This window comes from Vanellus vanellus (assembly GCF_965231255.1).
Source record: "Vanellus vanellus genome assembly, chromosome: 2".
NCBI classification, from domain to species: Eukaryota; Metazoa; Chordata; class Aves; order Charadriiformes; family Charadriidae; genus Vanellus; species Vanellus vanellus.
In genome coordinates this window covers 48,892,159-48,912,468 of record NC_138906.1, presented here as the reverse complement: position 1 = coordinate 48,912,468, position 20,310 = coordinate 48,892,159, and the positions used below count along the sequence as shown (strand labels likewise).

At 37.8% G+C, this 20,310-nt stretch overlaps 1 protein-coding gene across 1 annotated transcript; it reads right to left on the bottom strand.

The window, feature by feature from the left end:
• Window positions 1-413: 413 nt before the first annotated feature.
• On the bottom strand, window positions 414-19,719 carry ACP3 (acid phosphatase 3; the record flags this gene model as incomplete). The annotated part of the gene is made up of 11 exons (XM_082479387.1): window positions 414-532; window positions 1,495-1,664; window positions 2,255-2,361; window positions 4,189-4,271; window positions 5,632-5,764; window positions 6,954-7,058; window positions 8,571-8,669; window positions 11,134-11,286; window positions 12,118-12,204; window positions 13,595-13,690; window positions 19,606-19,719. 11 exons carry the CDS (start codon window positions 19,717-19,719, stop codon window positions 414-416), a joined length of 1,266 nt encoding a protein of 421 aa, XP_082335513.1.
• Between the last annotated feature and the right edge of the window lie 591 nt (window positions 19,720-20,310).

The window sequence follows — 20,310 nt, the reverse complement described above, 5'->3', positions numbered from 1 at the left end:
AGAAGTAAGGAAAATATTACAGACTGTGATTCTCAAGAAAGAGTCATTGAGCAGGTAAGAGAGAAGTAGAGGGCTAAATAGTAATAGGCAATAGAAAAAAAAACATAGGCATTAGCATCCCTTCATCCTACTGGTTGACTTAAGAAATATTAATAGTAGTGGAAAACCTAAAGATAGAAAATGAAGTAATTCCATCTTCCTACAAAAGTAAATTCTTAACAATAATGTATTTCTACAGTATTTCTCACCGCAGATGTTTAGTCTTTTAGGAGCTAGGCTGCAGATACCTCAGCCCTTCAAGTTTATTGAATATGCTTTGGAAATTAATTTGGCCAGAGCAAACTGATGGATATAAGCAACTTAAAGATTGCTTGATGTCTAGCTGCTCTCTCTTTCATTTCTTTACCTCCCTTTTAAATGTCTTGGTAATTGTTTCTGCGCCTGCAGCGTCCATAATGATAAAGGAGGTAGAGCAATACAAGGTCAAAAATGAACAACAAGCCAACAGCAACGTCAAATCCGATAAAAATATCTGTGAAAGAAAAACAATAAAGGAAAAGGGAGTTAATGAAAGGCATACAGATATATATTTTTGGATACAGAGATAACAGTCTAATTACAAACATGTACAATGGAAATATAGTTACATTTTGTTCATATTTCTGGCAAGATCACATGGCCTGCATTTACTGACATATGCAAGTATAAAAAATATACTTTGATCCTGGAAATGCACAGATAGCTTCCTGTGCATGGGTAAATCTTACTCCTAGGTTTTCACAGGGCAAGAGGGACTGTGTGCACTTAACACAAACAAGGAGTTTCATCAAGAATCAGCAAAACACTGAATATATGCAGGAAGGGGGAAAATACCAGGACTATTGGAAAGTAGCATGTGTTGCCTTGCCCTTGACTTTCCTCCTGGAAATAATATTCAGGCAGGAAGAGGTTATCAGCTGTCAGCTGTTGGTAGTCCGAGGCAAACAGCTGCTGTATCTGAGTGGATCAGCTGCTCTCTGTGTGTACAGTGGAGGTTAAGGTATCCTCAATACATAGTACACATGCCAGAAATACAGGTGCATCAATCTTACCGTGCAGATGCATCAATCTCACTGTGCATGTGCAAGCCACTTTTGCTTTGCGTCTACAGAAGGACTGATGCATCCAGCATACACAGGACTCCTTGTGTAGCACCCACACCCATATTTCTGTTACACATTTTCAGCAAGAGGAGCTCTAGTTTTGGCCATGGCCTTTAGGTAGGCCCTTATGTGAGTATGATAATAATAGCACTGCCTTCACACCGGTGGGCAAGTCTACTCTTCACATTTTCAGAGAAATTTAATTTCTGGTGGCTTTCCCTGTCCATAGTAAAGCTGGTCCACACTTACCGAAAGGACATCTACCTATTGGGTGAAAGGTACAAAGTTTGGAGCCATTGATAGAATTTCTGCCTCTATGTCTTATGTAGAAAATACAGAGATGTTACACTACCTTTCATTTTGTCTTTCTTCCCACATTCTTTTGACCAGTTTTCTGCAATCACAGGAGAAACTAGTTCAGCAAACTTCTCAAGTGGACAAGAAGAGGTGCATCCTGGCAGAGTGAGTAGGTAAGGATCCTTTGAAGAATCGTTCCGATAATGCATTTCAATGCTGTATCGCCTAATTAACAACATTGAAAAGATTTTTTTAAAACAGATTTTTAAACACAAGGTTTCCTATTTAGAGACAGAATGTTGGTAATAGGCTCTAACATCCTACTCTAGAACCTGTTCTTCAAGAATGGAGGCTTTGTGAAAGACATCTGCAAAGCCCACTTTGCCAAAGCTGGTTACATTACTGCACAGATCACCAGTCAGCTCAAAAGGTCCTTCTGAAGGCTCCTTGAATGGCAACAGCACCAGGCTCTTCTAAGCCAACTGGTTTACCTTGGGATTTATGACATGTCTTGGAAATGTTGTTGCTATCAATCATTTGAAGAAGCAGGAAAATTCATTTTACCATTTACTTCCAGCCAGTAAGGTCTGTTTTCCTCTTCTTCCTGCTTTTCAAAGCACACAGATACATGCACATCCAGCAAATGTAGTTTTTCCTAGTTTTAATATAACTTTGCACCTGTGGACTGCTCAGTGAAGCATCAGTTTAAAATGAATCTGTATCTCCTCACAATATTTGAGAGGAAAATGATTTTGGGGAAGAAGGAACCAAATTCCAAACTCTCCTTGTTCTTGTTTAGATAAGTAGATACTTGCCCACTGCTTTCTTGGTAGAGTTCAAAAAACTGGCAAGCAGCATATGGTGGCAGTTTTCCATTGAAAATGTTGAGAGCAATCTGAAGGGCCCCAACTGTGGTGTCATGCTATTGGGGGGGAAAAAAGAATCCATCTTTGAAAGTCAGTTAAGTCAACTACCATTTATCCAGAGTAATGAGACAAGAGTAGAGAGGAAGTGGAAATCATAATAAAACAAAACCTGTGTAAATTTGACAGTAAAAATATATTCTGTACATCAACTACGGGGGAAAACGTATTCACAGATTACGAAAGACAGCAGGGGGCATTTCCAAAGAGTTACTGCAGTATGTGTCCTACACCATCTGGCAGTATTTTGGAGACAAAGATACTGGGGGAAATCAAGATGTGGTCTGAGAAATAAATCTAGTTTTTCAGTGCATTTTGCTACTCTTTCCTTCAGGAATATTTTCGGTTCCAAAGCCAGATTGAAGCAGTATAGGGTAATATATCCTGTGGCATTTTGAGATACAAGTACTTTTTTTTAGATAGATAGATACCCGACAAATAGTGTCATACAAAGACTTTTCTCGTCACCTCTACACACACTCCAGAAGTTTTTAAATTCCTGGTCCTTCTGTTTGGACTTAGACAACAAAATATCAATTTGGCTTCTATTTTGATGGAATCAGTTACCCACCCACCTGCAGTCCCTTCCTCTCCCCATTATCCCTTCTCTTGTAGGGTATCGCAGGAGGAAGGGTTGAAGGAAGGAAGTCCAGACATCTTGATGCCTAAATTTTGCAAGCATCTCTATACACATATTTGATAGGCTTATTTATATTATAGTCTAACAGCTATGCTTTAATTATTATTCAGGATCTGGAACTTTTTAGACTGATGACTTTCAAAAATAAGAGTATACTTGGCCTCAAGGCATTAAAGCAGCAGTGAAAATGCTGGATGCACTTCTTCCTTTTCAAAAAGAATACAGTAGGGCTAGAAAACACATGGAAAACGCAGCAAGAAAGATTTAATGTATTGAGCGGTTGCTATATGAGGAAAGATTAAAAAGGGTAGGGCTCTGTCTTAGAAAAGGAAAGATAAAAGAGATGTGACAGAAAATAGTAAATCCATGAGTGACCCAGGAAAAGTGAATAAAGAATGACTATTCCCTATTTCTCACAATAGAAATGATAGAAAGGAGCTAAATCACTATAAAGTTTAAAAAAAAAATAAGGAAGTACTTTTTTTATTTTAACACACAAGTCATTGCCACAGGATGTTGCAGAGGCCAAAGTATAAACGCATTAAAAAAGTGCTTAGATAAATTGATGGAAGAAAGTCTGTCAAGAGCTATTAAACACATAGATGCAGATTCTATCTCAGGAAGTCCCTAAGCCACAGATTGCTGGAAGGTTGTATCAGGGGAAGCATCACTCTGTGCTGGCATTATTCTCACATTCTTCCCTGCTGTTGGCCATTGTTAGAAGCAGGATAATGAATGAGCTAAGTGGATCTTGGCCTGACCCAAATGGCTCTCTTCATCCTCTAAAATAAAATATATATGAAAAAAAAAGAATCCACAGCTGTATCACCCCTTTCTAAGGAGAGGAAGGGTTTGGAGGTGCAGCTGAAGTTCTGCTACATGCCAGCATCTCTGGGTTGGGAGCACTTAAGGAAAGATGCAACTTATAGAAACTGCACCATTAAGTTGCTGAAAAAATGGATGACAAAATACATAGTTTTCTTTACCAAGTACAGTTTTTACTGAAACTGAGGTGAGATCCATGCTCCTGCTGTGTTTTTGTACAGACTGGTGTTCAGCTTGTTAGCTGAATTGAACTGTGTTATATTATTCTTTCATTTAACTTACAGGGAAACTGTGATTATTCTCTTTAAGGATCTTTTACTAGTAAATCATAGTAAGATTTATGAAAGGTGAAAATACTCACTGCAGAGTAGACCTCCATTTTTCTTTGTTTTGAAGAATTGGCAGCTTGTTTCATACTATTTAAAATAATATCCACAAGGACACCTTAAACAGATGGGAACAAGGAAGAGGAAAATGAAGATATAACATTTGCATAGAAACCAAGAGGGCAAAAGATTTTGAGCATCAAATAGAAGACTCAGGCCTCATACTCATTTTTTTAGCTTACTGCAAGTTCATAACTAAAGAGAAGTTATTACAGAGGGGAAGTATATCATTCATCATCCAGGTCAAGTGAAGTGGCACGATTTACAGGAAATCATCTAGAACTATCCTTAGAACTGGGACTAATGACACTTCCAGTTTTGTTATGCCAAGACCTCCTCTCCTTCGTCTGTTGTCTGTTTGCAGTATTGCAATAATGACAGCTGTGCTCTAGACGTAGAAGAAATATTTTTAACTGTTTACTTCCAATAAGTCACACAGTATCAATTCTGCATTTTTCCAAAGCTCTTTTGTACTCCTTCTCTGGACCAGAGATACTCTAAAGCCAATGGGTTAAGGGCAGCAGAGATTCTCTGTAGCACAATTTATACTATTCTAGGGAAAGAGGACCTAACTGGTATGCCCATGAACACTAGAAAAAAAGTCCTGACTGCATGATATGGCCAACTACCAACTAGTGGACTTCACTGCAGGTCTGAGACTGTAATTACTATGTGGCTTGATCCAGTGATGTATGTGCCTAGACAATGAGGCTGTTAATAATTCTTTACCTAGGTCTAGACTGCAGGGTAGGTGCATTAGAAAGCCTAGCCCTGAACAGTCCAACCTGCAGATATTCAAGCTCACTTGTTTGGGTTTCCTGCTCATGGACACCTGGGGATCACATGTTAAATGCCTGGGTTGTGTCCTGAAATAGTGTCATACGTGCATAGCCTGTGAGCCTCAATTTTTGAGCTAGGCAGTAGTCCCTTTTCTTGCAGTATAGGCATAACTTGAATCTGTCATCTTCTATTCTGATCAGACTGTTTCGGAGCAGCTTTATATCAGTCTTTAAGAAATCTACCAATGTGTTGCCAAGGTTTTGGCACAGCATATAACCAGTATATCAAAGGGAAAAACAAAGATCAGGAAACAATTAGAATAAATATTGGAGAAACAGAACTTAAACTTAATCTAACCTAATGTCAGGCAAGTAATGATCATGCCCATGAAGGCTTGATTTTTTCCCTTGGATTTCCATAATCTTTCTTAAAATCCTAAAGACATTCATGTTTAGACCTTGTTTCAATATCTCATCCATGCAAATGCCAGCATTCAGCACATATTTTCACGCTTAATATGGCATCTCATATCCATAGTTACAAATCAAGGTTCTGTATCAATATTTTTGCATAAGGTGTTGTATGTTATCATAAGCATCGTCTCCTACTTTCTGAGATCTTTGCATTTGTTTATTTACCTCCTTGTAGTCGTGATTTCTCTTCCGTTTTATAAAGCCCAAATAGTGACAATAAGGACAATTCTGCCAGTTTTTCCATCTTGTTGATTACATCTTTGGTGGCCCATACAGGGAGAGTATAATTGTGAATATCCTAGTGACAAAGGAAAAGAAAATAATGGGGTTTTCTTCTGTTGGTTTCCATCATACTGTTGCCCAGCCTCACACTACTACATTCAGACTCTCTGAGGCTGCCCTGCAATTCTTTGCCCGGTGTGGTTTCACTCATCAGCATGCCCTGAAATACCCTTTGTGGGAGTGGGGATCAACCTGAAGTGGATGAATGGGAAGAGGGGAAACACCTGTGTGAAGGGAATCCCTTGTAGGTATAATGTGTTCTTGCTATAGAGGTATATGGTTTTGGTTTTTCTAGTGTGAAAGATTGCAGACATGTCTTATCCTCTTCCCTTCAGGGTCTTCAGGGACCTAGCTCCAACTTCTCCTGCTTTTTCCATACAGTTGTCCAGATACCAGTTCCATCACTGGCCATTTACAGACAAGTGTCACTCTCCAGTCATGCTAAGACCAAGTGTCTTATAGTGTCTAGGTTGCTTCAGTGTGTGGAGGATATATTCAACAGCCTTCATGTGCTGCTGACAATGACTGGGGCCAAATGGAATCATCCCATGCTTGGGCTGGCCTGATTATATTCATGGATAGAAATCATCATCTTCTAATTTTCTAACTGATAGATTGTAATCTTACCTCTCATTTTCAACATCTAAGTATTTTGATGTTTACCTGTTGATAGGTTAAAGCAAATAATTTAATTTTCCTGTTAAAAATCATAAATATGTCCTAGGCAGCATGCTCAAATGATTCTATAGCAGCATATTGGGAAGGAAAATGAGGGAATAAAAGGAATAGATTTCAGTAGCTGTGCTTCAGAATAAACCTTCAAATGGAAACAACAGTTTCCCAAGTTGAAAACCATGTTTTTGGGTTATCTTTTACCAATGCATTAAAGTAGAATCACAGAATTTTCAGAGTTGGAAGGGACCTCTAGAGATCATCTAGTCCAACTCCCCTGCTAAAGCAGGATTGCCTAGAGCACATTACTCAGGACTGCATCCAGGCAGGTCTTGAAAATCTCCAGAGAAGGGGACTCCACAACCTCCCTGGGCAGCCTGTTCCAGAACTTAGATTCAAATAATAATAATTAAAAAAAAAGGCAAATCCAGGAGAGAAGGCAACTCATTCCTATGAAACCACATTGCTATGGTTTAATTGAAACCCAACTTAGGAGTTATATTCTTTCCCAACCTCTATTGCCTTATTATTACCTCACAGTGTAGAGTATCATATGTATTCCAGAGTTGGAAATTGTCCAGTATTTTAAGATGATTTAATTCAAGTCCTGTGTTAACTGCCATAGTTTGTAAAAAATCCTGGGGGAAAAAATTGAAGAGTATACCACAAATATTCAATACATATGGAACATATATGCATACAGATTCATTAGCACCCAACCTGGCAACACAGTAGTGTTTAATTTTACACAGGTGAAACCCTTGTAGTGGAAGATTTTGGTTGCAGATTTCATTTTGTAACCATTTCAAAGTACTGATCTCTGTTTCAGACACTGCTTTTTCTCAGCCCTGCTATGGATCAGTCTGGTGCTCTCTCTGCTGCACTCTTCACTTGCTCTTCTGACTGCTCCAGAAGGCTACCTCAGTCACCTCAAGCCTTCAGATATAAGGAAGAGGAAGGCACTAAGGGAAAAGGAACATGTGAACAAAGATGAGGAAAAAGTAGAAAATTAAAGAGAGCTGAGGCAAATATTCAGGATGAGGCAAAAAGAAATTGAAAAGGAAAATAGATTTTCCTTCTGCCATTGAAGGGGAGCTGAATATCTAAGTAATAGTTCCACAATGATTCTCATGGGGGATTCTTGCTATGTGCTACCGCAGAAGAATAAGGGGACTCCTTAATATCCCTTAGTCCTATGTTACCTATTTCATACTAGTAGCTGAGAGAGAGGATAGCTATGAAGTCATAATTCACCTCCCACTGCAGATGAGCGGGGCTGACCAGAGTAGCTGAGCTAGCAGAAAGTTAGGAATAGACAAAAAAAGAAAAATGTTGGGTTTAGCCCAAGCAGTAAGCCTGAAGTGACTTTGAGAGAATGTGTACAGGTGCGTTCAGGGTACAAAGGAACACAAGACCCCTGCTTTATTTGTGCAGTAGTGCTATTGCAAAGCGCATGCTAGGCAAAAAAAGAGAGCAGCAGTAACCACTATCCAGAGCAATTATTATCCACAAGAACACGGTTGCTTGAGGCAGGTATACCATCCATGTACCTACATCCCGCTGCAGCACTGGAATGGGAAATTTTGAATCTCTGACTGTGAAGATTTATGTCAGGGCCAAAAGAGAAGCATGTCTTGTGATGGATCCAAAATGCGTCTCAGAGGAATTTTCAGTCAGAGTGTTTGCCTGGTTCGACTTGCTTTAGTTCTCTGTTGTAGTGTCAACTTCAGAAAGTCACAGCAGGAAGGCATAAACCTTCCCAAGTTTCAGATTTATCAGATTTTTTAGAATTGGTTTTGTGCTACTCTGTAAAACTGGAAATTGTTGTATCCAGAAATTTCTTCTCAGATCATGGAACTTTAGCTATATGCAGCTCTAAATAGTATCAGAAGATTAATGTTAAATTCACATTTTGAAAGGTTAATATAGAAAAGTATGAGAAATTCATAAGCAGAACAGACATACTTTTTGATCGTATTGGCCTAAATTTCTGATTTTAAGAGAGTCCTCAGGATTTGGGTTTCAGGGTTTTTTTTTGCATTTATTTATTTTTCCATTTTAGCAAAAGGAAAAAATGCAATTCCATAGGTTCTACATCTTAGTTACTTTCCTTCTTCTTATATTTTGTTTCCCTCTTTATTTTTTCTTACCATGTATGGTTGTATTCTATTTTGAAATTCACTAGATGTTTGTGTTTCATTCTGAAGTTCATCAAAACGTGGACAGCCAGTCAGAGGAAAATGCAGCTGCTGAAACAAGAGAAATAAAACTTAGAATGGTTCTAGAGTTAAACAACACACCTCTAGTTTTTCTGTTGCTGAGATTGCTGATGTAATATTTGTTAGACAGATTCATGGCTGTGCTACAGCTACATCAGGGTCCATGATCAGGAATTTTAAAAAGCTACTATTTCCCTCTTAATTCCAGAATTCCCCCAGAGCAGCTTGACTCCAGCTGGTACTGGAATCTGAATTGCTTCTGCATCTACACATCCTGCTCTCATCACTTTGGAGGTAAGCAGTGTATTACGGTAAGCTTTTTAAGTACAACTTAACAGACAGAACTCAAAACAAAAGTGACAAATAAATTGTGCTCCTGAAATATCAAAAATCTATGAGCCTAGTGGCTCTGTTCTTGTTTAGGGGTATGTTTCACTTTTAATAACTCCAAGTGTATGCATTATGAGGTCACCTGATACATATTTGATCTGAACCATGTGTAAATACATATGCATCCATCAAACTGTGCTCTGGCAAGTATGCTTTATTCCAATTGCAGAAGGACGGATGATACCTGAACCAGCATAAAGTGTCAGTAAAAAGTTATGATGAGCAAAATAAGCTTGTGCTGGTTCAGCGCTTTATGTCCTATCACTAGAGCATTTTTGACCCAGTACTAATGTTATCCTATAACGATACAAATCATCTCAAGGAGAAATTAACTTTAATATCTATGGCTTATGTATGTGCAGAAAGGCCTACTCTGTCTTGTGGTGAACATTTGCAGACTGCACTTCCAGTGCTTCTCTTTTCTCTTTGATTTATCAACACGAAGCTTGCAGCAGCCACCAACTGACACTAGTACACTTTCACTTGGACACATTTCCAAGCGTGCATTTTTTCTGTAGCAGCAGCACACTGGAGGGTGAAGGCTCGAAGCTGCAATATGAAACTGGGGAATGTTGTTTAATTACTCAGTAACAAATGTTTCTCTTGCTCTATGGCTTAATTATCGTCCTCTAGGTGTTATTAATCAAGCCACTCCCTTTGGCCTCATTAAGCAGTACTCAGTACTGTTGTCTGTCAGGTCTTGATAGATCTCAGTGGCTGAAAAATAAACTCTGATTAGTTTTTTTTACAAGACTGTACTTGACCTCAATTTCCCACTTTGTGTTGCTTATGGCTTGAAAATACCCTCAAACATCTGCTTAGTTGAACAAAGGAGCAATTTTTTTTCCAGGTGGGTTGCATATTTAAGAGGAATTTTGAGTTGTTGCTGAGTTGTATTTCAGTCAATCGTCAATACCCACTCCTGAAGCAGCTGCAGAAGTGATGTTGTACTAGAGATTCCTGCAAATGAGCTTGCCTTCTCCAAACAGGCCATTGCATTGCACTGTGATTCCCCTAAGGGCTTTGAGATATTATTTGGCCAAAGCTCTGACCCTTTGGTGCTTTTTCATGTCTTCTGGTGAAAGAACTTCCCCTAGTGTTCCACATTTAAATAACAGTGACATTCTTTTGTTTAGGGACAGAGTCAGGTTTCAAGCTGAATCACATTATGCGTAATCTAGTTTGTGGAAACTCTTTCTCTCTACCTGCTTTCAAGCATGGCCTCCAAGAATGGAGGAATGCCAATGGGAGGCAGGTGTGGCCAGCCACTAATGACATGGTCCATCCTCTGATGTTGGTGACAGGACAGGCATTTATTTAATAAAGTTTTTGTATATATTTCCTTAAAGTCAACATCTGTCCTCAAAGGCAGAAGAAAATTAGCTTTTCTGTCATTTCACTGTATAACTTTTTGTCCTTGTTCAACACAATGTTCCTTACACAGTCCTTGTTACAGGAGCCAGTGAAATTAATACCTAAACCTGAGTCAGTCAGGGAGAGCTACCTATAGTAAAGCTTCTACAAGACCTAACATTCAGGTAGGTCTGCTCTTATTATGAACCGCAAGGCAAGTGCTAGGGTTTCATTAAACATTTGTATAGCACTAAGCATAAAAGGGCCCTTGTCTCTAATTAGGGTGCCTAAGTGCTACCAGAATAGGAAAGTAATAATTGAGATGTCATTACAGTGGCTGGTGAAAATTCCATTCCTTGAATAAACTATGGAACAAACTTGCTAAGGAGAGGTGTTCAGGTTAGCTGGTTGGTGCTTAGAAAAGCACTTGTTCTCTCTAAAGGTTTCAGGCAGCTTCCCTACAATACTGTCCAAAAGTGTCCTTGCCAAGAGAAATGTTAGAGCTGTACCTTGAAGAAAATGGTAGTGTGGATCACAATTCAGGTATTCTGCAACTATAGAAGGAGGATTTTCATGCAGCTATTACGGTTGACCTATGACACATTTGTCAGCCAGTAGCCGCAGTAGATGTTTTCTATTAGGTTGAACTCAAAGAGGATAGAAAATATTTTTTAGCTTTTTTCCCCTTTTTAATTTTCTTTGCTTCTGAGAGAGTTTAAGGCATTACAGGAATTGTCCAGCTAGTACTCACTTGGTCTGTTGATTTTTGCAAAACGTGAACTGGGATGGGCTGCCAGAGAAGGTCAGGGTTCCAAATTTGGCTGCTAGTTGGTGGAAAGAGGCCAGAAAGGTATGACTGGGCACTCATAATGGTGCGATCATAATCTGTACTTTGGATATAAAACTGAAGATATAATGACAAAGAGTTAAAAATAAAATGGAAACAATAAAAATAATAAGGAAATTTTACCCAACACATCAATCCTGGCTTCTTGTTTTCAGTTTTATGTTTTTGCATAAAGTCAAAACGGTGAAACCATAACTCAGCTTTCTAGGGCCCTACTTCATTTGCATAAACGGAATTGCCAAAGCATCTCTCAGTTTGGAATCTAACCTTCAGACTGAACTAAAAAGAATAAGAAAGAATTATTTAAAAGAAAGAAGCTCTCCATCTTCTGAATCTCAGACGAACACTGATATGATTCATTTGCTATACCTCAGCACTTAAAACTGTAAACCTCTCTTGGAACCATGGAAAAGCTATAGTCTTTTATGCCTTCCCATCAATGTATCCCCAATGTATTGACCAAAATGGTAGAGATATCTTCCCCACAATGGATCTGTACTATATGACAAGGACATCCAAACAATGGTTAGACCTCTCCTTTACAAGATAAAGTATGTGAGCATGGCCCATCACATGGCAGGATACCTTTTCACCTTTCAACAGGGTAGAACAATATTGAGTCACTATGTATAAATTCCCAACTCATTCAGTGGTTTGGAGCTGTTCACTCCTGGAAAACTGGGCAGTGGAAGATCCAAATGTAGGAGCTGAGAGTTAGACTTTAGTCTACGTTTTTACCTTGACGTAAAAGCCTGACTTTCAAAAATGTTCTTCTATTACCTTAATTTTTCCATTAATGAAATTAATATGATGATGTGCTTTTACCTAGCACAAGTCCATAGTTCTGCTATGCCAGAGAAATGTCCTCCAGGCAGTTCTGCTACATACCTCTCGCCGGTTGTATGTGCTGTTCAAAAAGTTCAAATATCTTTCCCTCATGTACTGTCCAAGTTCGAATAGCTGCTGCATTCCAGTCTGTGAGGCAAGCATGCAGATGACTATTAGATTAAGGTGACTGGAGAATCTTAATGTAGAAGTTTCCTTTCTATTTTTTTCTGTCTTCAGCAATCAGTTTTTAAGTGATCATTAACCATTTGTATAATGTACTGTATATATTATAGGTGATCTAGAATTTTTAATAGAAATACTCAGTTATATCTATGAAAAAATGACACGTTCTGAAATGCTAAGACTCCAACATCTGCTACAGGAAAGGCAATGCACCTGATTCTACACAAATACTGTTTCCACAGCATTGTAGCTCTGCAGATGCTCCTGGAGTTATTCATGATCAATATTGTAAAGAGTATGTCAGTTAGTGTGACAGCTGAGAAAGGATGATTGATAACCCAGTATTTATTATTGTCATTGCTCTGCTATTTGAACAACCTGATAAATTTGTGGCTTGCATTTTATGCCTTAAGTAATATTCTTCCATCTTTGCCTGGGTGCACCTGCAGTTGTCTTAGACTGCACACTGTCTTTTCTGTTATTCATTTCCAAAGCTGTGAGCTGAACTTTTTAACTTTTAGCTCTTAGAGAAGTACATTCTTACTACTGTTGCTAAGAAGATAATAAAATAGCAAAAAGCTCTCAAAAAAATCTGTGCCAAAGCAGAAATTATTTTCTTCTTACAACATAAGCTATGTATCTGTGGATAGTAATGTGTTGTCTGTGTGACTGGATTTTACAGATCTTTCAGCCTCACTTCAAACACTAAATGCTGAATTGTCTCTGATTCATACTTCTACATCATGATGAAGTATTATTAGGAAATGCATTGGCCTGTCTTTGCTCCAGAATTTCATATGTCAAATACAGTTAAAGAGCTAAGGCTTGATGTTGAAGTTGAAAGTAGGTTCAGTGCACCCTAGTGAAACTCTGTGCTGAAAGCAGCCTTATTAGAAGACACATTGTCCCCAGAGAAAGTCTTCTCCTGCAAGACTTCCCTTGTTTTGTGAGTAGGTGTCTGCCAGCCAAATGATGCGATGTGGACTCATCCCTTGAGCTGATGGGCAGATATCATTCTTTTACCTTGTTACAGGTCCCAGTGCTTATTGGTCATTAGAACGTCATCAATGTTAAGAGTATAGACATTGTTTAAACTTGCCATTTATTTGAATGCAGACACACTATGAGGTAGCTGTTGCTTTTAGGAAGGTAGTTGTAAAGCTATGATGAACAAGATTTAAATTTAACAGTAGTTGGATGAATAGTGTTGCAAAAATGTTTATGAATTATGGGGTATTGCTAATACCAACTATCAGTATTTGGGATTTGCTAGTGTTTCTGAGACAAACATAAAAAAATCTGTCCACTTCCTATTTTAGTAGCATACATAGTGCTTCTAACAAAGTCAACATACCTTAGTAAGTTGTCCAAATCCCTGGGGCCATTCACTTTCTTTGTGTAGATCAGTTGGAAAGTTTACAATTGGTGTTCGGTCACCATGTCGAAAAACCTAACAATATTACAGATAAAAAAATTGAGTTAATTACTGTTGACATTCCTTTCTTACCTCGCTAGAAGTCAAGCATACGTTATACTTCCAGTGCTATTTTTCAAATGAAAATATTGGACAGTCTGCAGAAACCTAGTCCAGTAGGATTGGAGTACATTCTTTACACACAAGAATAGGTATAATTAAATAGGAATTTAGTGGGCATGAACCTGATGATTCTTCGTCCTAGAACATGAAGTTAATTAGCCAAGATGTTAATACTGAGATTACATCCGTAGCTAGGCACTTACGCAAGAAATCTGACTGCATTTTGGACACCCAGCACCTCTGAATATTAAACCAGTTACTGATGTGCTCATATGAGTATTTAATTACTTTGGCATAGCCATTTGAAACTTTTGGTGACTGCTTTTTTTATATCAGTATCTTTAAAACTAATTTCATGTACACATGGATCTTATGTTTGATTTCTCAATCATCCTAAAATATAAAGATGAAAAAGTATAAACATTTACACTTACTTAGTATGTATTAATACTTTTCCATACATGTATGAAAATATTTTTGAAAGCCTGTATGATTTTTTTTTCTGTTACATTCAGTGAGAGCAAAGGGTTTGGTTGCTTTTCTGTCCTGGACACGCCAGAATGGTGACTATTAGTGTGAGATTCAATCATATGATTTTTACATCAGAAACTTTAAATGAGCCTTTTTGTATTTTTATTCCAGCATACAAAGAAATTTCCAACTGTCAAGTAAATAAAGTTCTGAAAAACTCTGAATTATCCTCCCTAAGTATGTCATGTGTGGGCTTATTAAAAATGAAGTCCACAAAAGTTTCACATGAAAGGAAATGCTGGAATACAAATTCATAGGGCTCCAGACAATCCTCCAGGATACTGATCCAAACTGTTGCAAAAGTTACCTTTGCTTGTATCAATGTTCACATAACCAACCTCATTCCCAACTTTGTAGAGTAAAATGACAATGTGGAAGTATGGTATATTTGTTCCTAAAATGACACTTATTCCATAACACCTCACCAGTATACAGCTTGATAATGATGAATACTCTCCATTGCCTGATTAAGCCACATCATTCTTGCCGAAACATCAGAGGTTTGTACACACTAGTTAGTTTGCCACTCCCACTGGGAGGTGTTTTATGTTTATATTTTTCAAAGTAAACACAAGCCGTATGGCTTAATGTTTTAATTACAACACACACCCTTTTCATCAGCCTTCAGTACTAATGTGCACAAACCTGTGCTAGAGCAGGTACTTCAGAGATGAAAAACACTATCCTTTAAAGGCAAATATAATTGGTTTTCTCCCTCTGTTCACTTCCTACAATAAACAGCAAGGTTTGCTAGAGTAGATATTACCATTAGACCCATGTAGAGAACTGCCTATTATTTTTTTGCTTTGCTAGTCAAATTTCACTGAAGATGTGGCCAACCTGAAATTAGTGTTTCTCAGGAAATCAAGGAGGTTCTTTCACCATCATTAACATGTTCATCAACATGAAATCACACAGTTTCAAGAAAAAAAACACCTTTTTTGCCTGAGTTCAAGTACAACAAAATAGTCCATAAAATCTTTCTTAAATATTTTATTTTTGTTTCTCTATGCAATTTTTAATTCTGTACATGTCTATTCATACCAGTCTGGAATCTCTGTCGGTTCTTTATAATAATTTCTCAGTGCACCTTTAGTGAACAGGAGAATGGGTAAAAAGCTACATTGTCTGGTGATTGATTCAGTTGCATGGAAGAAAAATGAGTGAGGAGGACTTTTGTGTCACTGCATATTTCCTTGGTGTTTTGACATGATGACATAAATAGGTGTCAGGTGGGATTCATCAGCTTTTCTGGACAAGCTGATGCCTCTGTAAAGAATGAAGGTGAAATTCCCAATTAAAATGTAGCTGCATACTTTCTTGTTAAGTTATCCAGATTCACAGCAAACCATTTTATGAGTTACTGACAGTTTCTCAAACTGACTGACATAACTATGTTTTTAGGCAATATGTAGCAATGGATCAATACTTGGCCAATAAATAGTGCCCTTTTATTACTGAAAAATTACTGAAAATTTGTTTGATTTTTAATACTGGTTTATGATGCTTTATACTTAATGTGCAACATAAACCTCCATGTATATTTCACTGTCACAACAGTCAACCACTAAAATCTTTCAATAGGCCAGGACAGAGTAGCATTTTGCCTGAACAGAGGTGAGAGGGCAAAGAGATAAAGATCAAAAGATATTCAAATATACTTGGGAGCAGGAGATGTAAAGAAAAATATTTTCTCATTTTGTAACCTTAAGAAATGGAAGCACTGGAGTGTTATCTTCTAAAAAGCAGCACAGCTTCTTTAAGTCCGCACAAAATAGAAAAAAGTTCAGTTCCTTGTTTGTATTTCTGCATCTTTGTTGCACCGAGACATATAAATATTAACACTAATTTGGAAGTAGCAAGGAAGAAACAAATACTTATAAGAGCAGAACCCTGTTTTTAGGAATTGAAGGACTAAGCTGCTTGGCCAACTGATTTTTGTTTGTGCTCAAAAGTCCTTCTTGCTTGCTACTTCTGAAAATGACCTTGCTTCAGTTGCATTTGGAAATGAAACAATGACCTTATGAACAACACTTAACCTAAAAGGCTAACTCATTCCATCATAGTCAGCTACATTTTAGGAGACTTTTTTTAAATGTAAAATGTAATGTAATGTGTATTTGAAAAATTGTCTTTTTCATTAGAACACCTGACACTGTAATGTATCCCTGGAAAGCTTGCCTTGCTCATCAATGTGTATTTCTCAACAGTCATCATTTCGATTTTGTTAAAAAGGAGTTAATCCTTCAAATTGATTTTAAAATGTGTGCTGCAGCATTTATTACTCCTGGCCTACAGATTGTCTTCCTGACCTTTCAGAAGACATAGAATATGGCAGGATGAGAGAAAAGGAAGAAGGAGGCATCATAAAAGGTGAAAAGACACAAGAAATCAAGAAGGAAGGGAGAGTAAGGAGGATGCACAAAAAAAGAGCAAAGCACCCCTGTTTGGTATATTCATTTCAGCCCTTCTACCTGAAGCGCTGCACCTTAGCTCTCAAAAGGAATAGATGGTTACCAAATACCCTCTCCTTCAACTCTAATACAGCTTGAATCTGATTTGGTGTCTGGGTTCTCCCATTCACTCTTTTTAACTTTCTGACGATGATCACTTCAGATCAAAACAGCTACATGACTCAGACTTTGGCCAGCATTTGCTTCCATTGTTGCCAGGTGAAAAATCATATTGGTGTGGAGGAGAGGGTGAACTGAGAATATGGCGTGTGTAGTATATATAGTATCTTCATTCAGAAATGACATGAATCTCAGTGAATTATCTGTCTCTGAGTAGTAGCAAGCCTCTTACAGACATCTTTATTGACAGATTCAACTTCAAACAAAACGATTTCATATTTTGAAGCCAGCAATAGGAATGAAGAAACGAGAGAAATGGAACCAGTCATGCGGCCAGTTCAGGGAAACTGTAGGTGCAGAAATACTGAGCACGTTTAGTCAAGGTTTCAAATGGCTTGGCTTGATTATACAAATAGATAACATGCTCAGACAACACTTCTATCCCGAGTTACAAGTAGAAAGCCATGATGAAATCACACTACCTCAGAAACCACAACTCTTTGTATATGACAGGTGAAATGAGTGCCTGTGTGGAGGCAGAAGTTACAGGTCAGAACTTCTTTATACAGAGGCAATAAATCAGTATTTCATTTCTACTTGGATACCCAATGGTCCTATGTATTTCCTATTTTCTTCTCTTAAGTCTAGTTTAAATCCAGTGCACAAGAATTATGGTGAAGGCTAATGTTTACATGTGAGAAAGAAAATTAAAATAGTATTTTGACAAACTGGCTTGGATTAGAGCGTTTCAGCCAAAAGGACTTTTGGCCAATAACCAAAGCGCACAGAATCAGCACAAAGATGAAAATCATGAGGAGAGAGCAAGATACCTTCACAGAGCATAGCACAATTCTAGAAGTGAACAAAAGGGAACATTTGTCTGTTTTTTTTTTTTTCTCCCCTGCAGATGTATTTTATATTGTGCAATTCTGGTAAGAAAGTTTTAAATAGTCATTATGACACATTTTCACAATGCAGTAATACGCTCAGGTGAAAACAGCAACTTACAGAGTACAGCTGGAAAATGCCTATTGAATTATCTCAAAAAGATGCCTTTTAGACTTACCTTGACTCTAGCTCTACCCTCATTATATCCCATTATAGCAGTGAAATATTGAGGCCAATTCCTACCCTATTTATTTATGCTAGCAATTCTGTCCCATGAAAATTCAATTAGTGAGTTCAGAAGGCAAAATTCAATCGAACACACAGAAACCATGCCTTAAGAAAAGAGATGTATGTTTATAATAAGATTAAACATATTGCAACTTTTTAGGCAGATTGGTCAGTCTAAGGAAAAGTATCAGGGGTCAAATGAAGACAGTTTAAATGAAATTTACTATTATTTCAATATTAATAGTGATAAGTTACCCTACAAATAAATCAAGTACTATCTTTTTTCTTTTTTTTTTTTGGTATGTGGGGAAGATGGCTGCATAGCTGTGGCAAGCAAGCTGATTTTGGATAGGAAGCCTCTGTCTTCATAATGGTGAGTATTTCCTGTAATTCTTTAAGCAAAACCATTGTAAGAACACAAAGACAGCTGCAATTCAATAAAAGTCTCCTTCCCTTCAAAGAGTTAATTCTCCAAGGCTTGCTGACTGCCTGGTTTAATCTGTGTGTCCAGTTCTCATTTTTATCATTGAAACAACATTTAAGTTTATTGCTATACACAGAATGTTACTGGAATTAGCATTGAGTGCCTGCTGTGTGTAGTGTCTGATAGAGCAATAAGCCTCAGCAGGAGTAGGAACTGGTTTTTCCTGTGCGCTCTGGCCTCTCTCCAAGTGGTGCATCTACAGTGCAGCCAATAGACAGCTCGATATGAAAGACTTTATCTAGAGCTAGGTGATATGTTTTGGACCCAGTACTTCTGTCTGTTATCTGTATGTGCACATAATATCTCAGATAGCAAAAGGTGGAAGAAGATGATCTTAAAATTCCTATTTATAAATGTGAATTCTAATCCCCACAACTTTATATTGAAAATATCCCTTTAGACTACCTATTCTTTATCAGTATACCTCTTATTAAAAAAAGAAATTAGAATGAAAAGGACTATGATGCAACCTTCACAATCCAAACTATTTCATTGAATTAATCTCTCTGAGCTCTTGGGGAAAGTGACACTGAAGTAGTGTCTAGTTACTTTAAAATAAGAAATAGCCCAGTAAAAAAACAATTACAGTCTGCTTTCAACCTAACTGCAATTAACGCAACATGTATCTCAAATCTCTACATAAAAATGCCCTTTTCTGTTTCTCAGTATATTGCTGTGCCAATTCAGTTATTCTGAAATGGAAAATACTTTTGTGTGTGTGTGTGTGTGGTAACTTCTGTAACATCATAAGCTTCAGCTTCCAGGCACAGAGGAGGTAGCCCATAATCGCCAACTCTCAGACTATGTATTACAGTGTCAGCAAAATTAAGCAAGAACAGGTAAACCGGACCTCCGATCTCTTAACTCCTGTGCACTATGTATCTACCACAAAGCTAAGTTGTTTGGTTATCTTGAAACAATAACTAGTGGTTAGGAGATGAAAATTCTTATAACTAGAAGCATATTTATCTTAAGTTACGTCTTTAAACTCAGTAAGCAAAAGAGCAGCAGTAGTTACCTCTATGTCTAAAAAGACGCAAAGCAACCGCACAGCTTGTTTGATTCAACAGCCATATCAAATTCCCTGTATTCCCCACAACAAAAAAGAAGACAAATCTACTTACTACAACCACAAACTTCAGTTCTCTTTCTGCAGTTGTCTGTTGAAGCAGAATGAGGATAATATGAAAAGAAAAACCCAGGATCCTAGATGGGTTAGGAAGCTGTATCACTCCCATCGCGGCAGACGATGAAAAAAGACTTTGTAGCTCCAGCAGCTGCTCAGGTGGAACAGCCCGGACGCCAGGCTGTACTTTCAAAAGGGGTGGAACTGCTGCCGGTGAATTTAACATCCAAGAGGAATGTTGTGTGACTACGCAACAAATTGAATCGCCCTTTGTTTTCAAATTACTGTTTACATTCTCTTTAATCAAATCATAATTCAGTTCCTTTTTCTCTATGATATTTTTCTCTTTTGGAGTGTAAGGACAAGGTTAAAATATGAAGGAGTTGCTAAGCTTTCCTAATGTTTCAACCTACCTGTTCTGTTTCCACTTCTCAGGGCTTGGATTTTTTCCAGACTATAGCATGGCCACGAGGATGACCTTGGAACTGGGGAACAGGCAATAGTGTTTCTCTTTTCTCATTGCCGCGCAGTTAGTCCTCTTTTCAGCTTCCCTCCCCTGCTTTTTTCTTTCCTCTTCTCCATTGTCACTCTGAAATGAAAATAATTATTTCAAACAACACTTCATGTGGGTTAAAATTACCCATCTTTCAAATAAAATAGTTTAATAACCTTGCAACAAGTAAGTTCTTCAAGCTCCTTGCTG